The sequence below is a fragment of the Myiozetetes cayanensis genome, unplaced genomic scaffold (genome assembly GCF_022539395.1).
Source record: "Myiozetetes cayanensis isolate MyiCay16 unplaced genomic scaffold, myiCay2020 scf33, whole genome shotgun sequence".
Taxonomy (NCBI): Eukaryota; Metazoa; Chordata; class Aves; order Passeriformes; family Tyrannidae; genus Myiozetetes; species Myiozetetes cayanensis.
The window spans coordinates 2,762,577-2,778,275 of NW_026087555.1; the positions used below are offsets into that span (position 1 = coordinate 2,762,577).

At 42.2% G+C, this 15,699-nt stretch overlaps 2 protein-coding genes across 12 annotated transcripts in view; both read left to right on the top strand.

Moving 5' to 3' along the window:
• SLC10A7 (solute carrier family 10 member 7) overlaps positions 1-5,963 on the top strand; it is a 147,025-nt gene extending 141,062 nt beyond the window's left edge. For both annotated transcript variants that reach the window (XM_050327263.1, XM_050327264.1), the window contains exon 12: positions 2,270-5,963. In XM_050327263.1, the coding sequence (XP_050183220.1) occupies positions 2,270-2,314 (45 nt within the window). In that variant the 3' untranslated portion in view covers positions 2,315-5,963. The remainder of the gene's footprint in view (positions 1-2,269) is intronic.
• A 292-nt stretch (positions 5,964-6,255) lies between these two features.
• The window catches only part of LOC126646160 (acrosin-like), a 73,648-nt gene continuing 64,204 nt past the window's right edge, over positions 6,256-15,699 (top strand). For 7 of the 10 annotated variants that reach the window (XR_007630238.1, XR_007630240.1, XR_007630235.1 and 4 more), the window contains exons 1-5: positions 6,291-11,736; positions 13,339-13,406; positions 14,171-14,377; positions 14,732-14,997; positions 15,236-15,381. Coding sequence is in view for 3 of the 10 variants with exons in the window: in XM_050327258.1 (XP_050183215.1) it covers positions 11,716-11,736; positions 13,339-13,406; positions 14,171-14,377; positions 14,732-14,997; positions 15,236-15,381 (708 nt within the window). In the remaining 7 variants the exon portion in view is untranslated. Of the gene's footprint in view, positions 11,737-13,338; positions 13,407-13,815; positions 13,896-14,170; positions 14,378-14,731; positions 14,998-15,235; positions 15,382-15,699 lie in introns of those variants that run through there. The other 3 variants (XM_050327260.1, XM_050327258.1, XM_050327261.1) reach the window with 3 other exon arrangements.

The following is a 15,699-nucleotide window of genomic DNA, read 5'->3' on the forward strand; positions in this document are numbered from 1 at the left end:
TAAAAAGCAGGGAAAGCCTCAGTTTTCAGGAAGTGAGTTCAGAAATCAGACCTTTTTAAGATATACTGATCTTAGCCTCCAAAAATGGAAATTTGAGAGTCAGATGTCATTTATCCAACAGTCTGAAAGCCATGGTTTTTCTTTTAATCATAAATTATCAGGAAACATTTCAGGTTGTATAAAGAAAATTCCATACTATTCCTGCAGAAAGATAGCCTAAAGTTGATTCAGTGACAGAACAACCCCTGCAATGCTGACTTCTCTTCAGCATGTCACTGCTCTCTGCTACCAAGACCAGGAGTGGAGCTGGAGCTCATCCAGACCTCCCTGATCCTCAGGGCAATAATGGCCTTTAGAGGCTGCTGTCAGCTGCTGCAAGTTAAAACAGCCTTTAAACAGAGCATCAGAACAGTCAACCAGCACTGGAGAGATTTACAGTTCACCAGCACTAGTTTCTTATTCATTAAGCATCAAATAAACCTCCTGTGCTAATCAGACTGTAATGCTACTGCAGAACCACTTTGGGGGATTGTTGTTCTGTTGCAGCAGTTTCTTCAGTTGGTCTTCTGTATTATTCACAAATGTTATTTTAATTACTCTTTGAAAAAAATCAATGAGGTTGGGTCTGGTACAGTTGCAATAAGTATAATAGAAGTGAATGTTTTGACTGGATAATGGTCTCCTGCGTTGAAAATAAACATGTCATCATCACCCTTGATGTTTATTTTCTACAAACACCTTGGCTTCATTTTGGCATCTCTCTTGCAGGGGGAGGCGGTTATCCAGTCACAGTACTCAACTGCAGTGACATTCTTACTTAATTATGATAGTACATGTGATCTGGTTGTATGAAATTGAATTTAAATATTTAGAGGTTCATCTACGCTAAGGTATTTCTAGTTTGTAAATATGGCAGCAGAATCTGCCAAACTACAAAGTTAAAAAATTGTTTCCCCAAACAAAATGTGGAATGATGTCTCTGTCCAAAGTCTCTTGCTGAATAATATCCAGAGGACTAATCTCAATCGGCTGGATTTCACAACAGTTAAATGCTGGTGTTTCTGAGAGGAATATAGCCTATTTATTTTTAAAGGTTTGGATTTTTTTTAAGGGTTTACATTTTGCTGGAGTGATTTTCAAGCAGTGCTTACAGGCTTTAAATGTACAATATTAAAGGTTAATATCTGCAATAAGAAACCCCATTAGACATCTCTCCAACTGAAAACTGCTTGTTTAACTGACCCACTGGAGATGAGAATTCTCACCCTTGACAGGCAAATGCCAGTCTGTCAGGGCTTTTCACCCAAAAGACCGAAGGAAAACAGAGGTCCCAGATTTTAGGCGTTTGCAAATGTTGCTGATTTCCCTCTCACTCAGGTCAATTTGTCCTGCACAAGAAAGCACTGAGTTTTCTTGTTGCAGAGCACACCAACAGCCAGCATCCTTCAGAGTGACCACATCGGTATACAGGAGCAGCTGAAAACCTAACACCCTTTGAGCCTGTCACATTTCTCTCCTAAGTTAGAGAGGCTCCTTCCTCCAAACTGGAAGCATGATAATCTGTCATTGAGTTGAAGTTCTGTTGCACACTGAATAAATGGCTCAGCTACCATAGTTGGCCAACTCTGTGGGGAAGACAGAGCTGGACCCTCTCGTCAGATAAAGGCATGGGGTTTTTCTCTTCTTCAGCAGCAGTAGACTACAGCTTCAAACACATCAGGTGTCCCCTGGCGTAAGATCACCCCTGAACTGGTGGGCCTTGGCTTGTTCTTACCTTTTCTCAGGAAGGAAGGTATAGTTATTGAGGTGCGTGACATCCACCACTGCAGCAGTGACTATCCTTTGAGCAGGCTTTGACCCATGTGGAAGGAAGCCAGGGAAAACAAGGGTGTTGGCAGAAATTTTCTTTGCATGCTTTCCCTAAGTGGGTCAGAAGCTCTTCTGTCTCTGCCACAAGTAGTTTGAGCGGGCTCCAAATAGTTGCTTTCTAAAAGGCATCTGAGACCCATCTCCTTTTCCATCACTGGCACTGTAGGCATAGCCCTTGTGTTTCCTCTGTGAAGGCTGTCTGTGTATGTGTATGGGCTATCAGAGTCAGAAGCATCATCACAGAGCCCAGAGTGGCCTGTGAGCTCCGTGCTGACTCCTCTCTCAGCCTCCCAGAAGTACACGCAGAATTTTGTTGCCCCTTATAAATGAAAATCTTATCTTGTGCTGTTGGTTGTGCTTTAAAAATAGGAATAGTGATTGTTTTGTTTGCTGTTCACAGGCACTGAAGTTAACCAGGCAGCCCAAAGCACCCGTGAAGGTATAATTGTGGAGATGGCCTGTGTCACAGTGAATGTATATATGTACTATACTGTACACATGGACAATTGAGACAACTGGGTTTTGTGAATGTTGCTTCAGTGCATATTTTATTTTTATATATATATATATATTAAAAGATACCTGTTAAGTGCCTTACAGATGCATTCTTGGCAAAAGCATTGTTTCCAGAAGCCACTGTGTTGGTTACTGCAAGAGGTTGTACAGTATTTTGGAGTCCTTTAGTTTTTTATTTTTCTAACCAAGTGAATGGTCATGACTGACAGCTGTTTCTTCCATTGCCCCTGCTTTGAAGCCAAGGTGCATCAGCTGTAAGTCTCTGTTTTAAACTAGCCAAAATGACCAGAAGCCTATCCCACTGCTGGCTTACCCTGGGGAAGAGCTTTCTGAAGGTTTTTTTCTGAGATTGACTTGAATTTCTGTGTGACTCTGTTACACTCCGTAGTCATATGACTGTGACATGCCTTTTTCTTCTGAGTTTGTGTATACTCAGCATGGGGCCATCCATTGGATAGAAGCTGAGAAGCATGAATCATTTGCATTTGTTGACACAGTTGTCTAGACATTCCTTCAAAGTTAATGGTTTCTCAAGAAAATTCTTTCAATTCCATTGTATGATACTGTGCCATTGTATATCTTAAATGCCTCATAAGCTTTTTCAAAGAAATGGTCTAGTGATTGGGTTCTGAGTGAAGTATTTGTGTTTGCAGCTATCTTTTTGTAATTTACCCCTGAAGAAGACAAATTTTGGGGTTCCTTTTTTTCCTTTTCCTTCCCCTTGTGCAATACCCGGAGACCTACAGTGACAGATGTTAGGATGCTAATATTGAAACAGAGCTTTTATTGTAGTATGCCAAGCTATGTTTTCTTTATTGCTGCATTGGTAATGAATAATACCTTGTGAGGACAAGGAACTTGACAATTTTTTTTGTTTTGTTTTGTAATTAAAAGGATCCTTAGAGTAACAGAAATGCTATCTTAGCTCATTTGACAATCAGCCACAACTTTTTAAAAAATAATATTACTCTTTTTAATAAACTTGTATAACAAAAGAATACTAAGTACTATTTATAAGAGAAGTGTTGAAGAGAAAGGAATGCAGGCATGTATTTAAACATATAACCAGCAATGCATCTTGTCTGGATAGATTTCAGAAACATACATAGTCCAGACTGGGAGGTGTACCCATGTGCAAAAAGTATGCTGGCAATTGTGCATTAAAATATTAAAAGTAATTAAAGAAATAGGTCAAACTTAGATTGATATGAATGCAGAAGTTCCATATGTGTCATGGTTAACATTGCAGTTAATAGTGCAAATGAGTGCAAACACCTTGGAGCAGATCTTTAGGAAATATAAACTACCGTAGCTCTGATACGGCTGTAGCCGTTTACACAAGCTAAAGATCTTTTGTGTGACAATAGGCATGTGAAATTCATATCCTTTTGCCTTAGTGAAAAAATAATGTGCTTGGTTTACCCAGTCTGTTATTTCTAGTCCATTATTCCTGTGAAAAACAGGAAAGTAATTTGGTACCAATCGCCGGTGCTTTACCTGACGGTCAGTCTCTGTTGCCGTCTGTGTGAGAAACTACGGGGTATGCTGACAGCATCACCCTGTTCAGGATTGTTATCACCAATAAAACAACCATGTGACAAAGGTGTGGGAGGTGGCAACATGCTGAACTCTTTCCTTCCCTGGAGGAGGATCGAGCTCTTCCCACTGAGGGGGTGAGACAGCTGAGGGACACTGTCCAGTGCCCGTGTCCCCCAGGGCTGTGCTCTCTACTCACTGGCCATTGATGTAAAGGGCAGTGGGCAGTGAGCTCATGGATTTGATCAGTGCATCCCGAGATAGCATGGGCAGATCCACCTGTGGGGAACTGGAGAGAATAGCATGCATGTTCTTGGACCAAATTCAAGGTTCCCCTTCCCTAAGCATGTTAAGTGGTAACTGGCTCCGTATGGGAAAAAAATTCCTTTGGGCTTAAAAATCCTACTTACAGCAGGGGACTCCTTCCCAACTCAGGACAGTTTCCTTTTGTTCTGTTTCCATAAATCTGAATTTCCAGAGTATATAAAGAGTTGATCCCAATTCCACTGAAATCAATGATTCTTTCTGTTGATTTTGAATGGCAGAACAACAGGCCCAGAAAGAGTGTCCACTTCTTCAAAATATATAGGAAGAGTTCAAGCAGACAGTAACTGACTGTGGTTGTGTCAATGCTGAATAGTCAGAACACTGCAGGTACCCTTACTGAGCTACCTCTGTGTACTGAATCTACGACTTTCAGTACATCCAACAACTTGCTTATTTTCCACTGAACACATCCTTTGTTTTTTGTTAATTTTCTTTCCACATTTAAGAATATTTCAAACTGTTTTATGATGTAGCTTTGTTGGGGTCTTTACAAAGTCCTTGTTGATTGCTTGGAGCAGCCTAAATATTGTGTATGAGTGTTAGAGGTGTTGGTCTAAGGGGAATATAAAGCAAAACTGAAATACATATTTTAAATCCATACTTAATGAAATTTAATTATGTGCATCAATTTTGTTACATTTAAAGACTGTTAAGATGTTTGGTTTATGGCTTGTTATATGTCTTTAATAAACAGAATGGTTTTGAATTTAATTTTGTTAATAGGAAAACAAGACAAAATTACTTATCCTCTAGGTCAAATTTTACCTCTGTTATCTATGTTTCATTCTTTTGTGGGTGAGCTTTAAAACTGTTGGTTTGTTTAAAAAAAAACCCAAATCCATGAATTGTATGGAAATACATTATTAACTAAACTTGGGGAAAGAAAGTCCTCAGAATACTGCCAGTTGTCATCAACTGAAAATTAATTCATTGAACCCAAACAATTTTCCAGTAAAGGGTTAGAACAGTTCTGAAATCTTCTCAACTTCTTAACTTTAAATTTAACCAATATTAAACATAATCAGGCAAAATGAGAACTTTACCCATGTTAAAACATGAGGATTTTCTTGATCATCAACACTTCTTATTTCTGCATCTCTATAATCCCATCTAATGATAGCAGAGGTAAAAAACCCCACCCAAACAGTAAAACAGCACTTCAGAGGTCACAGGGAATGTTAGCACTTTGTGTTGAGTTACTCAAACATTTTATTTCCCTTTTTGTGCACTAAATCAAAAAGCTTTTGTTGACTCCAGTAATTTATCTTATCAAGATAAATAATTTTTAATGTACTTAAAATCAAAAGTGTGGCTGTGTTTTTTCTTATAGATCCTCTAGTTAGTGTGAATAGGTTATGTGACAGAAAGGCAGTCTCAGCAGAAGCTGCACAGTTGTGCTTGTTCACAGAGCAGAAGGAGAGTAATCCAGCAGCTTGGTTTTACAGAAGTAGTCCCCTATGTTCCTCTGGCAGTCAGTGAAAAAGGAGCTGTTAGTTTTATTTGTGTATGGTTTTCTGTGGAAATATCTTGACAGCAGGAGGTTAGAAGGCAAGATGAAATATGGTCTGTCTGCAAGCACATTGATTTATGTGCAAGTGCATACGTGCATAAGAGATGACCAGTTATATATGTAGAAATGACTAGAAAGGACCAAGTCCCTGGTATACATTTTTTTGCAAGACTGCATATGGAGAAAGAGCTACTTTTTTTTGATGTTATTCTACCATTAAAAATTAAATTTCAGACACTGAACTGTGTTTTGTATTAAATCATAATCTCATACAGAAGCTTTACAGCAGACAATCACGGCTTTGTATTTGTAAAGGGCTAAATCATAGTTTCTCCATTTTGTTATAATCCAAAAGCATTTTTATTACTGTTATTATAAAGTGCCAGAAACACAGGCAGTGCCTTGCAATCACATTAAATAGACAAGAGACTAAATTCTGCCCTTGGTTACACTTGCACATCTCCAGTGCAAGGTTGTTAAGCTGCAGAGCGGTCTCCCCAGGGAAGCTGTTTGAAGAGCCCTGCCATTGTTCTAACAAAGCTCAGGGATAATGTAGCACATGATGAGAGTAAATGAAGAGTGTTTTACTTTAGATTTGGTGGCCTGCCCTTTCCAGCATCTTGCAAACTGAATCTCTCTTTCTGACTCCCAATCTCCCAGGCATCCTGTCAGGACAGTGTCAGATGAGGGACGTTGTCACCTCTTTGCCATTTTATCACTTCAACCACATTATCCCTTTCAATAATTAGACTGTGCCTTCTTTGAGGAAGCATTTTGACTTCAGCTGTTGAAAGTTTATGTGAATGGTTCCTGTAGAATTCTCATTCAACAGAGGGCGCCCTACAAGATGATAAGTAATCTTCTACAGTCACATGGACAAGGACTTGCCTATGACTTTAGCTGTGCAGGACTAGAGAAAGCAAGAGAAAGCAATGCTGGGAAGTGCAGGTGTGAGGCATTGCTCCAGGCAGGTCTACTTCCTTCTGGAATCTAGAGATATAGCATAGGTCATGGAAGCAACCTCTGAATTGTTCTCTTGACAGAAAGGTGGAGAGTGAGATCTTCAGTGAGAAGTGAAATCAAATTTGTTAGTGATCAAAAGGACAAGAGAGATCCATGTGTTGGAAACAACTGGTGCCAATGAGGCCTCTCGGCTAACCCCCTAAGCAAATTGCAGTCTCCATGCAATATCAGCTTCTCAGTCCATCAAATTGCAGTAGTCAAGTCTGGAGCTGACGGGAGCATGAGTCACCACTTAATTTTCTCATCAGTGGAGGCCAAGTTTTCAAAATAGTTTTAGATGCATTTCCACAGAGATTTTTGTGAGCCAGCGACCTACAGAGTGACAAGAAAATGAGCAATAGCTGCTGCTGAATCAGCCTCTGCTCCCTGCCACCTACCCTCCTGACCACAGTTTTGGGCAGGGAGGGAAGGTGAGTCAAAGGCCTTTGGAATTGCTGTGCAGAAAAGAGCCCAGCACAACACCTGGATTTGTTGAGAAACAAAATAACCTGTGAATTCTTAGACTGTCTGGTAGGTTCAAATGAACCCTGACTGTGTAGCTTGCCCTGACCAGAAGCAGGCATGAGATTAGAAATTGGTTGTGATCCCTGCTCAGAGAGGCAGCCAACACCCAGCAGCTGCAGCACACAGAAGAGGCCACGCATCTCCTGAGGATCCCGTGCTGGTGCGTATTTATTGTTCACTCTTTACCTGTGTTAAAATTGCCACCTGGCACAACGATTTTTCAGCCAGTTAAGAAGAATTAAAAAAGTCCCTGAGTGGTCTCCTCTGTGGGTGGGCTCCATCTAGTATAATAATCACAAAATCAAAGGCTTGCAGACATTAGCATGGTGGGGTTGGTTCATCTCTGTAAGAGAAAATATTTGTGGTCAGTTTTCTTACAAAGTGATTCAAAATTCGAAGGGAAATCAACTGCCTTAAAAGGGAAGAAAATGACCTTCCTTGAAGTAAAGACAATTTAATTGATAAAATTAAAATTAAAAAAATTATGGAGGTCATGTAAAAGGTAAAAAATTATGGAGGTCATGTAAAAGACTGGCCTTTTACCAAAATAAATGCAGGAAATAAAATTTGAGAGCCCTGTGACAATAACTGAGTATGAAATTCTATTGACAAAAGCTTTTGCAGTTCTGTGTTCCCTCTGTTTCTTAGCAGTGTGACTGCAGTCCATCCCTGTTGGTGTCCTTTGTCTGCTGCAGTGCCCATACCCAAGATGTTACAAAATGATTTTATTTCCTAATGCCTTCCATGTGTAGTTTTGCCACTTCTTGTCAACACTGTTTGATGAAACACGTGATAAAATGTCTTTTTTCCTATCTTCAATCTAAATATCCCCCCTTTTTTTTTTTTTTTAACTTTTCCCAGTTAGCTGTCCCTAACATGTGTCTCACCAAGTTGATGCTCTCATCTGCTCTCCAAGCTCTCTTAGAGGGTCCATACTGTAGCCAAGAAACCAGGGCAGCTTTCCAAGATGCTGCCTGGGGAAGCAGAACTCAGCTTTTTGTGCTGACACTGAAGAACAAGAACTTTGCCCATGCAAATTATGATTCCTGTGTTCTTCATTAGGACTCGCAGCTCCCCTGGAAGGAAACACCCGCATGCGCACGGGCCTGCAGCTCACTGCTTTATCCATTATAGTCACTGTCCATCGTTTGGGCAATCCCATACCACTGTTGATACATTTTGCCAAGTTCTCCAGCAAATTCTTGCTTGTCCTGTTTCATAATATTGTTTTAAGTTAGAGACATTTTGGGAGAACCTCTATTTTTCTGTATAAAAATTGCAAAAAACAATCTTTTTTTAAATTTATTTTAGGTCACTTTTTGTCTGAAAAATTAACTGTAATTTCCAAATAGTGGCTCAGGACTAAAAAAGATGCATGTACTCTGTTTGCCTCACACATTCACTCTGCCCCATCCCCAAACCATACACTCTTTCAGGTACCTCACAGAGAGTTGCCTAGAGCCCTTTTTAGAAAACAGCTACAACATCTGCTTAGGTCCAATTCCCTGATAAATAAAATATATCCCAGAGGCATAATAGCATACTAAAAATAAGAGTATGACACAATTTCAGCCAGCTAATATGGTAACTCTCTCTGATGCAGCTCACGGAGTGTTAATGTGAGAAGCCTGTATCTTTCCAGCTTGGCTGTCTGGTGGCGTCGTGCATGGATCTCTCCCCGAGCCAGAGCCAAATACCACAGCATGAGCAGCAGTATGGGAGCAGTACTGTGCCACCCTGTGCTCACAGGCTTCCTGCTTTCTGGCCTCTCCAAATGTAAAAAAATAGTGGAATATGTGAGATTTTGCATGAGTCAGGGGAACAGAACAGAAGTGTTGCTGTCTGTGGAGCCCGACTGTTATCGTGCTTCTGTTCAGGTAACAAGTATTTGAGATATGAAACATCAATGTGTAACCTCTCTGATTACAAAAGGCATAAAGAGTTGTGTAGAGCTGTACTACAAAGAGCTATCAATGTTCCCAAATAATCCCATTTTAAGTGTCTGTTGAGACATTGTTCAAAAAACAAGAAAACTCAAATCTTGCTGGTATTGGTTTTTTTGAAAGATTTTTAGGTAGTAGTTGGTTTTTTTAAAAAAGTAAGGTGCATAGTCCATGTAGAAAAACACTTTTCCATGTATATCATGATGTATGTTAAACCATTACTTTCTAGGCTCTATGATTTAATATTTTACAAATATTTAGGAATCTATTTTGCTTATCTAATACTCTACTTTCAATAGCAAACTCTCTTTGCTAAGTCATCCCATTTGAAATTTTAGCTTTGGTACATGTAAAAATATGTTTCAGTGTATTGCCAGCAGGAGCTTTCTATGTTTAAAAAAATTAATTTAGTGAGAAATTTCAGTATTTTCCAATCCTAGTGAAACTAAAATTTAGTTTGTTTAGATGGCATAGTGGTATTCTTTGAAAAGCTGCTGCTTTGAATGTGCTAGGAATTTTTTGTCAGAAGCCCTAGTTTAGAAGTTTATTGTCTTAGTAACAGAATACTGGCTCTGAACAATCCCAGAAGCATAATACATTAGCAGAAGGAAAACAGTATTTATATCCAATAATTCACCTGTTATAAATTATGACTGTAAAGAAAAAGTGTTCCTTTTTAAACCTTGCTGCCAGATTCTGGTTTCAGCGATGCTGAGTAAGGTAAGTAATGTTCTTTTGATTAACAGTCAAGCCTTGAGTGGTTTTCATTTAAAGAAGACTTTATTAAGCTTTTTTCTCAAATTCATCTTTTTTGTTCTGTTTTGAACAGACTTCCATCTGAAGAAATCTCTCAGTGACTTTTTAGCCTACATTAAATCCCCACTGACAAACAGATGAGAATTATTATTAATTTGCTCCAGAAAGAACTAATAGGCTTTGCCAAATAAATCATGCTGATCACTAAGTGTGCTATTCATCTCTTCTGCAGATTATTGCTTAAAAGCCATGATAGTTGTCCTTTAAAAATAAAAAGTCAAATAAGTCTTTTGACTTGAAGTAAAAAATTTGGACTGATGGTTGTCTTGGTCCTGACTATTTTTTTTTTTTTGCAGTTTGGAAAATGAAAGGGCTGGTGAGCATGGATTCTCGGTGAGTGTGGATTCTTAGCTTCTAGGAAACTTGACCACACGTGGAGACTGGAGGTAACCGGTGAGTGTTAATGAATGGTTCAGTTATTTATCCCTGCCCAGTAGTACGAGCGCCCCAAGTCTTCTGAGAAGCCAGAAACCACCAGCAGAGTTGAACTCCTTCACATCACCTTTGCCAGCGTGTGTCCGTGTGTCTGTCTGTGTGTCACAGTCCAGGGCCCAGCCCAGGTCCTGAAGTATTCAAGTATCTTCCACAGTTTCAGTTCCTTCTGTTTTGGAAGTAGTAGATACTTTGTGCTCCTCTTGTCTTTCAAGAGTACAATGTAGGTAATTATGTGATAACTTATTAGCAGTTTGTTGATTTGAGCTTAGTTGGTACAGTCACTTGTGACTCTGCAGCACATGCTTCATCATCTCTTTGATTTTTTCCTAATTAATTGAAGAGTCTGATCATCCACTTCCAACTAGTTTTTAAGTACCCTCAATTATTTTTTTGTTTGGGAATTGATTTAGAGTGGGAACATGTCTCAGCTAATTGCAAGACATAATACTACAAAATTATATGAATTAACAAATACTAATATGTACTTAGCATCTATCCTAGATACCAATGTTTATACACACACACAGAGGATGCTGCTACAGGCTGAAATTAGAAGACAGCAACAATGTAGATTATCCAAAGTCAGTATTTCTCTAGTAAAATTCAGATCAGCATGAGGCATTTATCCCATTCAGATAGGCTGTCCAGCATCTTCACCAATAACAGGACTTTCTAGATGACCCTTATGCCAGTAGAAGTTGTGGTTCTAGCTGATACTACTGAATTAACATTCCTTGTGAGGTATTTCTCCAAATGCTTTGACCACATATTTTTAATTTCTCCTGTTTGTTATTAAAATGATGCATTATAAATTTGCCAAGTCATGCAAAGCAGCACCATTTCGTATCTTGGATACACCACAAATTTTCACAGGAAAAAATATGTTTAGAAACACTAGAGCTGTTGGAACGTTAATTGTTGTTATTGTTGTTATTAATTGTTGTCTTTCAGTATCTTCCATCCTTGAAGTTTAGCTACCTCATAATATCAAAAACCCATCTGTACAGGTACCAGAAAACAAACAAACAAACAAACAAAATAAGAAAAGTAGGAGAGAGGAGGAGGGGAGGAATCCATGTGTGGTGTTTAGTGGCTTTTTTACTCAGAATATTGTACCTTCATAAATAATTAAATGTCTCTTCTTTTTAAAATATATTGAGCTTTTATTTTTACATGGATGGATTTTACAACACCAGAAATTCAGCCTCTCACTGAGAAGAAAAGGTGATCAGAAGAATGGAAATACTATTCAGGCAGGTAAGACTAATGCAAATGCAAACCTTTTGCCAACTCCTAGAAAGAGATCTGAAGAAGTGTAAACACACGGGGCCTACATTTCCCAAAATAAGAAGTGATGACAGATGCTCAGCTGGCAGTGACACATCAGGTAACCATCACTCTGGGAGGACAGGTGCTTTCTGAAAACTGCACTTTTAAAAAGATTGAAAAAAGAACACTCAAAGACTGAGGTGTCCAAAAATTAGTTTGGTTTGCAACTACGGATTTTACCTCTTACTCAAGTCTCTCATTCTTCCTTCTTTGTGGCTTTTCTTCCTTGCTCTGTCTGAAACCAGAAAAAAAAGGGGTAAAAAACCCTATGGGATTAGAATAATGGGTATATGCACATATTAGTTGTATATTTCCTTATCAGTCAGCAGGTTAATTTTTAGATGCCATTTTCATTACATCTTTTCTTTTCTTTGGTTGGTTGGTTAAAGATTTTCAGGAGATTTTCAAAATTTATACACATTTTCAACATTTATACACAGCAGAGGCACTGCGAGTGGAAAATGCAACTTTGATTCTGTCCTATTGTTCTGGCCACATACCAAAATGCTTCATCTTGCTCTAGTGAGAGATGCAGTAGTGAAATGAAGAGCAGACATGCTTTTCAGTGGAAAAAGCCATAACTTTATTTCTGCTCCACATCTCCAGACACTGGATCTTGTTATTTTTTGGGTCCAGGAAGGCAGAAAGATGGCTGTAGGAAGACTGAGACCTCTGGGTCACTGGTTGGGCATTAACAATGGCCAAGAATATCCTGGATGATGGAAAGAGAGGATTTTGCATCATATTTTTTGCAAATTTTGCCTAGCTCTGTACTTTCCAGCAGCAGAGTGAGTCTTATGCCGACAGTCCATTGAATAGCCTATGATGATTTGCCTTAACTTGCATAGTCTCCAAAATTCAAACTGTAAATTACATGGAAAGTAAGATGCAACTAAGGTATCAAGAGATGGTGTTGTTTTCCAAGAGCTGTGTTGGAAGGCACATTGAAGCAGCTGGGAAAGGGCTCTTTGACATTTTCATACTCTTATTGTAGTGAAGAGCAGGGATTGCAAGTGGATTCATTCACAGGGACAATGTTATCAGTCTGTGGGACACCCCTGCAGACTGAAAACTGCAATAAACTGTAGAAATTTCTGAGCTACCTTTAAACAAACAGCTTGGGTATCAGAAGCACCTTGGTGTGGCTGTCTAGAGCACAGTGCAGCCTAATTTCATCTGTTTAATTATGCGCAACAGGTGTGGGAAGCAAAGTTAGATTTTATTGGATATATCTCAATGCTTGTTAATAACGTGGTTTCATCAGTGTTTTCTCTTTGCCTTGTTCTTTGTGAGCAGTACTTAGCAGCTGATAGTCTTTCAGAGAGAGTGCTGACTTCAGCTGAGAAGTAATCCTAGAGAGCAATGACACAGATATCTTCCATTTTACATTCTTAGGCCCAAATGCCACACATGCATGACCAAATTAACTTATACTCAGGTACTACATGATAGGACAAGTCAGTCAAATTTTCATACTTTAAAGGCAAAATTGTCCATCTTGTCAATGATGTGTGCTCTCCTGTGCCGCAGGGCCTGAGCACCCTCATCCTGCAAGCAGCAGTGCCTACAAGAAAGCTGGAGGGGGACTTTTTCCAAGGGTGAGTAGTGATAGGACAAGGGGGGATGGCTTTAAAGTGAAAGAGAGCAGGTTTGGATTAAATATTAGAAAGAAATTCTTTACTAGAACAGGTTGCCCAGAGATGTTGTGGATGGCCCATCCCTGACAGTGTTCAAGGCCAGATTGGACAGGCCTTTGAGCAACCTGGTCTAGTGCCGGGTGTTTCTGCCCATGGCAGGGGGGTTGGAATTGGGTGATTGCTAAGGTCCCTTCCGACCCAAGCCATTCTGTGGTTCTATGATTCTGTTGTTGCTCCTGCTCCCTCCCCCGTGCCAGAGGCCCCCATGCCCAGAACACGGAACAGGCCACTCTGTGACATCAGCCCCGGGGCCGTGTTGGTGGCTGCGCTGGTGCGAGAAGCCCTCACTTCTGGCTCCTGACACGTGCTGCTGGCAGCGATGCTTCTGCTCTGCCTCCTCGTCCTGCTGGCCGCCTGCGGGCCTGCACTGGGCACGTGGAACACCTGTGGGTACGTGGCCCCAGGCTCTGGCAGGGAGCTTGGGCAACACCTTGGGGCTTCCCTGGAGGGGGCCCCTGACAAGTGGCCGCACCACAGCTTCCCAAACCCCATGGGGAAGCCTCAGTTCCTTGCCAGTGGCCAGGTGCTGGGGTGGACAGACACACAGCCCACAGGCTTCCCTGGCCTGCTGTCCATGCAATGCCTTGTGGGGAGGGCAGCCAGCTGAGCTTCAGCCCGAGCAGCAGCAAGCCACGGACTGGGGCCTAATGACTTTCTGCTTACAGGGGGACCTGCGGGGTCCGGCCCACGACTTCTGATGAGGACCAAGGCAAGACCCGTGTTGTGGGTGGCACAAGTGCCCAGGAAGGAGCCTGGCCCTGGCTCGTCAGCATCCAGGATCCTGAGATACCAGGCACGGGTCATCTGTGCGGAGGGTCCCTCATCAGCACACGGTGGGTCCTCACAGCGGCCCACTGCTTCGTCGATATCAGGTAAGGAGTAGGGACCAGGGATATCCCCACACCACCAGCAGGTGCCCTGTTGGCAGCACATGTGCTGCTCCCACCTCATTTCCTTGCAGTGTGCCCAGTGCCTGGGCACTGCAGACCTCAGTTGAGATTGCTCAGGGGAAGGAAGGCAGGGCTCATGCCACTGCTTCCTAGCAGCCTCCAGCTGACATTCCCAGAGCCTAAGGCATGCTAGAGCAGCCTAAGGCATGTTGGAGCAGTCACAGACTCCGCAGTGCTGCTTTCCTCTCTGCCTTGAGAAGCAGAAGCCTGCCAGCCACTGAGCTGCCGCAGATCAAGGCTCTGCTCCCTCTCACCCGCCTTCCATCTGCCTTCCAGAAACATCAGCACTTTGCGTGTGGTGATCGGGGCCACCCAGCTGACCGAGCTGGCCGCTGGGGCTGAAGTGCGCGAGGTGGCGCGGCTGCTGGTTCATGAGGACTACAACGCTGCTGACCAGAGCAACGACATCGCGCTGCTGGAACTTGACCGGCCTGCCGAGTGCAACCTCTACATCCAGCTGGGCTGTGTGCCCAATGGCACGGTGGATGTGTCAGAGCTGGACATCTGCTACGTCGCTGGTTGGGGTGCCACCACTGCAAGAGGTGGGTCTCCAAAAAGGCAGGGCAAACTCGACACACTGGAGAGATGGGTTGGGCCTCCTAACAGCAGAGGCCAAAGCCAGAATCAGGCTGCCCAATCCCTAAGGGCAGATAGAAGGGTCACAGTGCTCCAATGCCTCTCCAGAGGCAAAACCAGGCCCTAGGGAGGGGGATCACCTACAGGCAGAGGAGGAGAACTGTCAGAAGGCTGCTGGATGTTCATTGCTTTCTGTGCTCACAGCTCAAAAATCGAGCGATGTCCTGCAGGAGGCCCAGGTCCACCTCATTGATGTCCAGCTCTGTAACAGCAGTGATTGGTATGCAGGGGATGTCCACACCCACAACTTGTGTGCTGGTCATCCAGAGGGAGGCATCGACACCTGCCAGGTAGGAGCATGTGACGAGCCACTCAGCCCCCAGCAGCACAGGCAGCCCTGTCACCACTGCCCAAACACAGCCCGGTGCGGGCTTTGCCTGGCCAGTCAGCCAGCCTCCCAGCCCTGGTTCCCCACTGCTGCTGTAGCTTCCCTCTCTTTCCCCATCTGTGGAGCCTTGCCCAGTGTCCTCCTTGTCCCAGAGGTCTGGCACTGTGCCAGAAAGCCCAGCTAGTGTTCTTGGCAGCCCAGAGGTCCAGATGCTGACCCTGGAACATCCATCCTCTGCACCTCCAGGATCACTGTGCAGAGATGAGAGAGAGCCCAACCT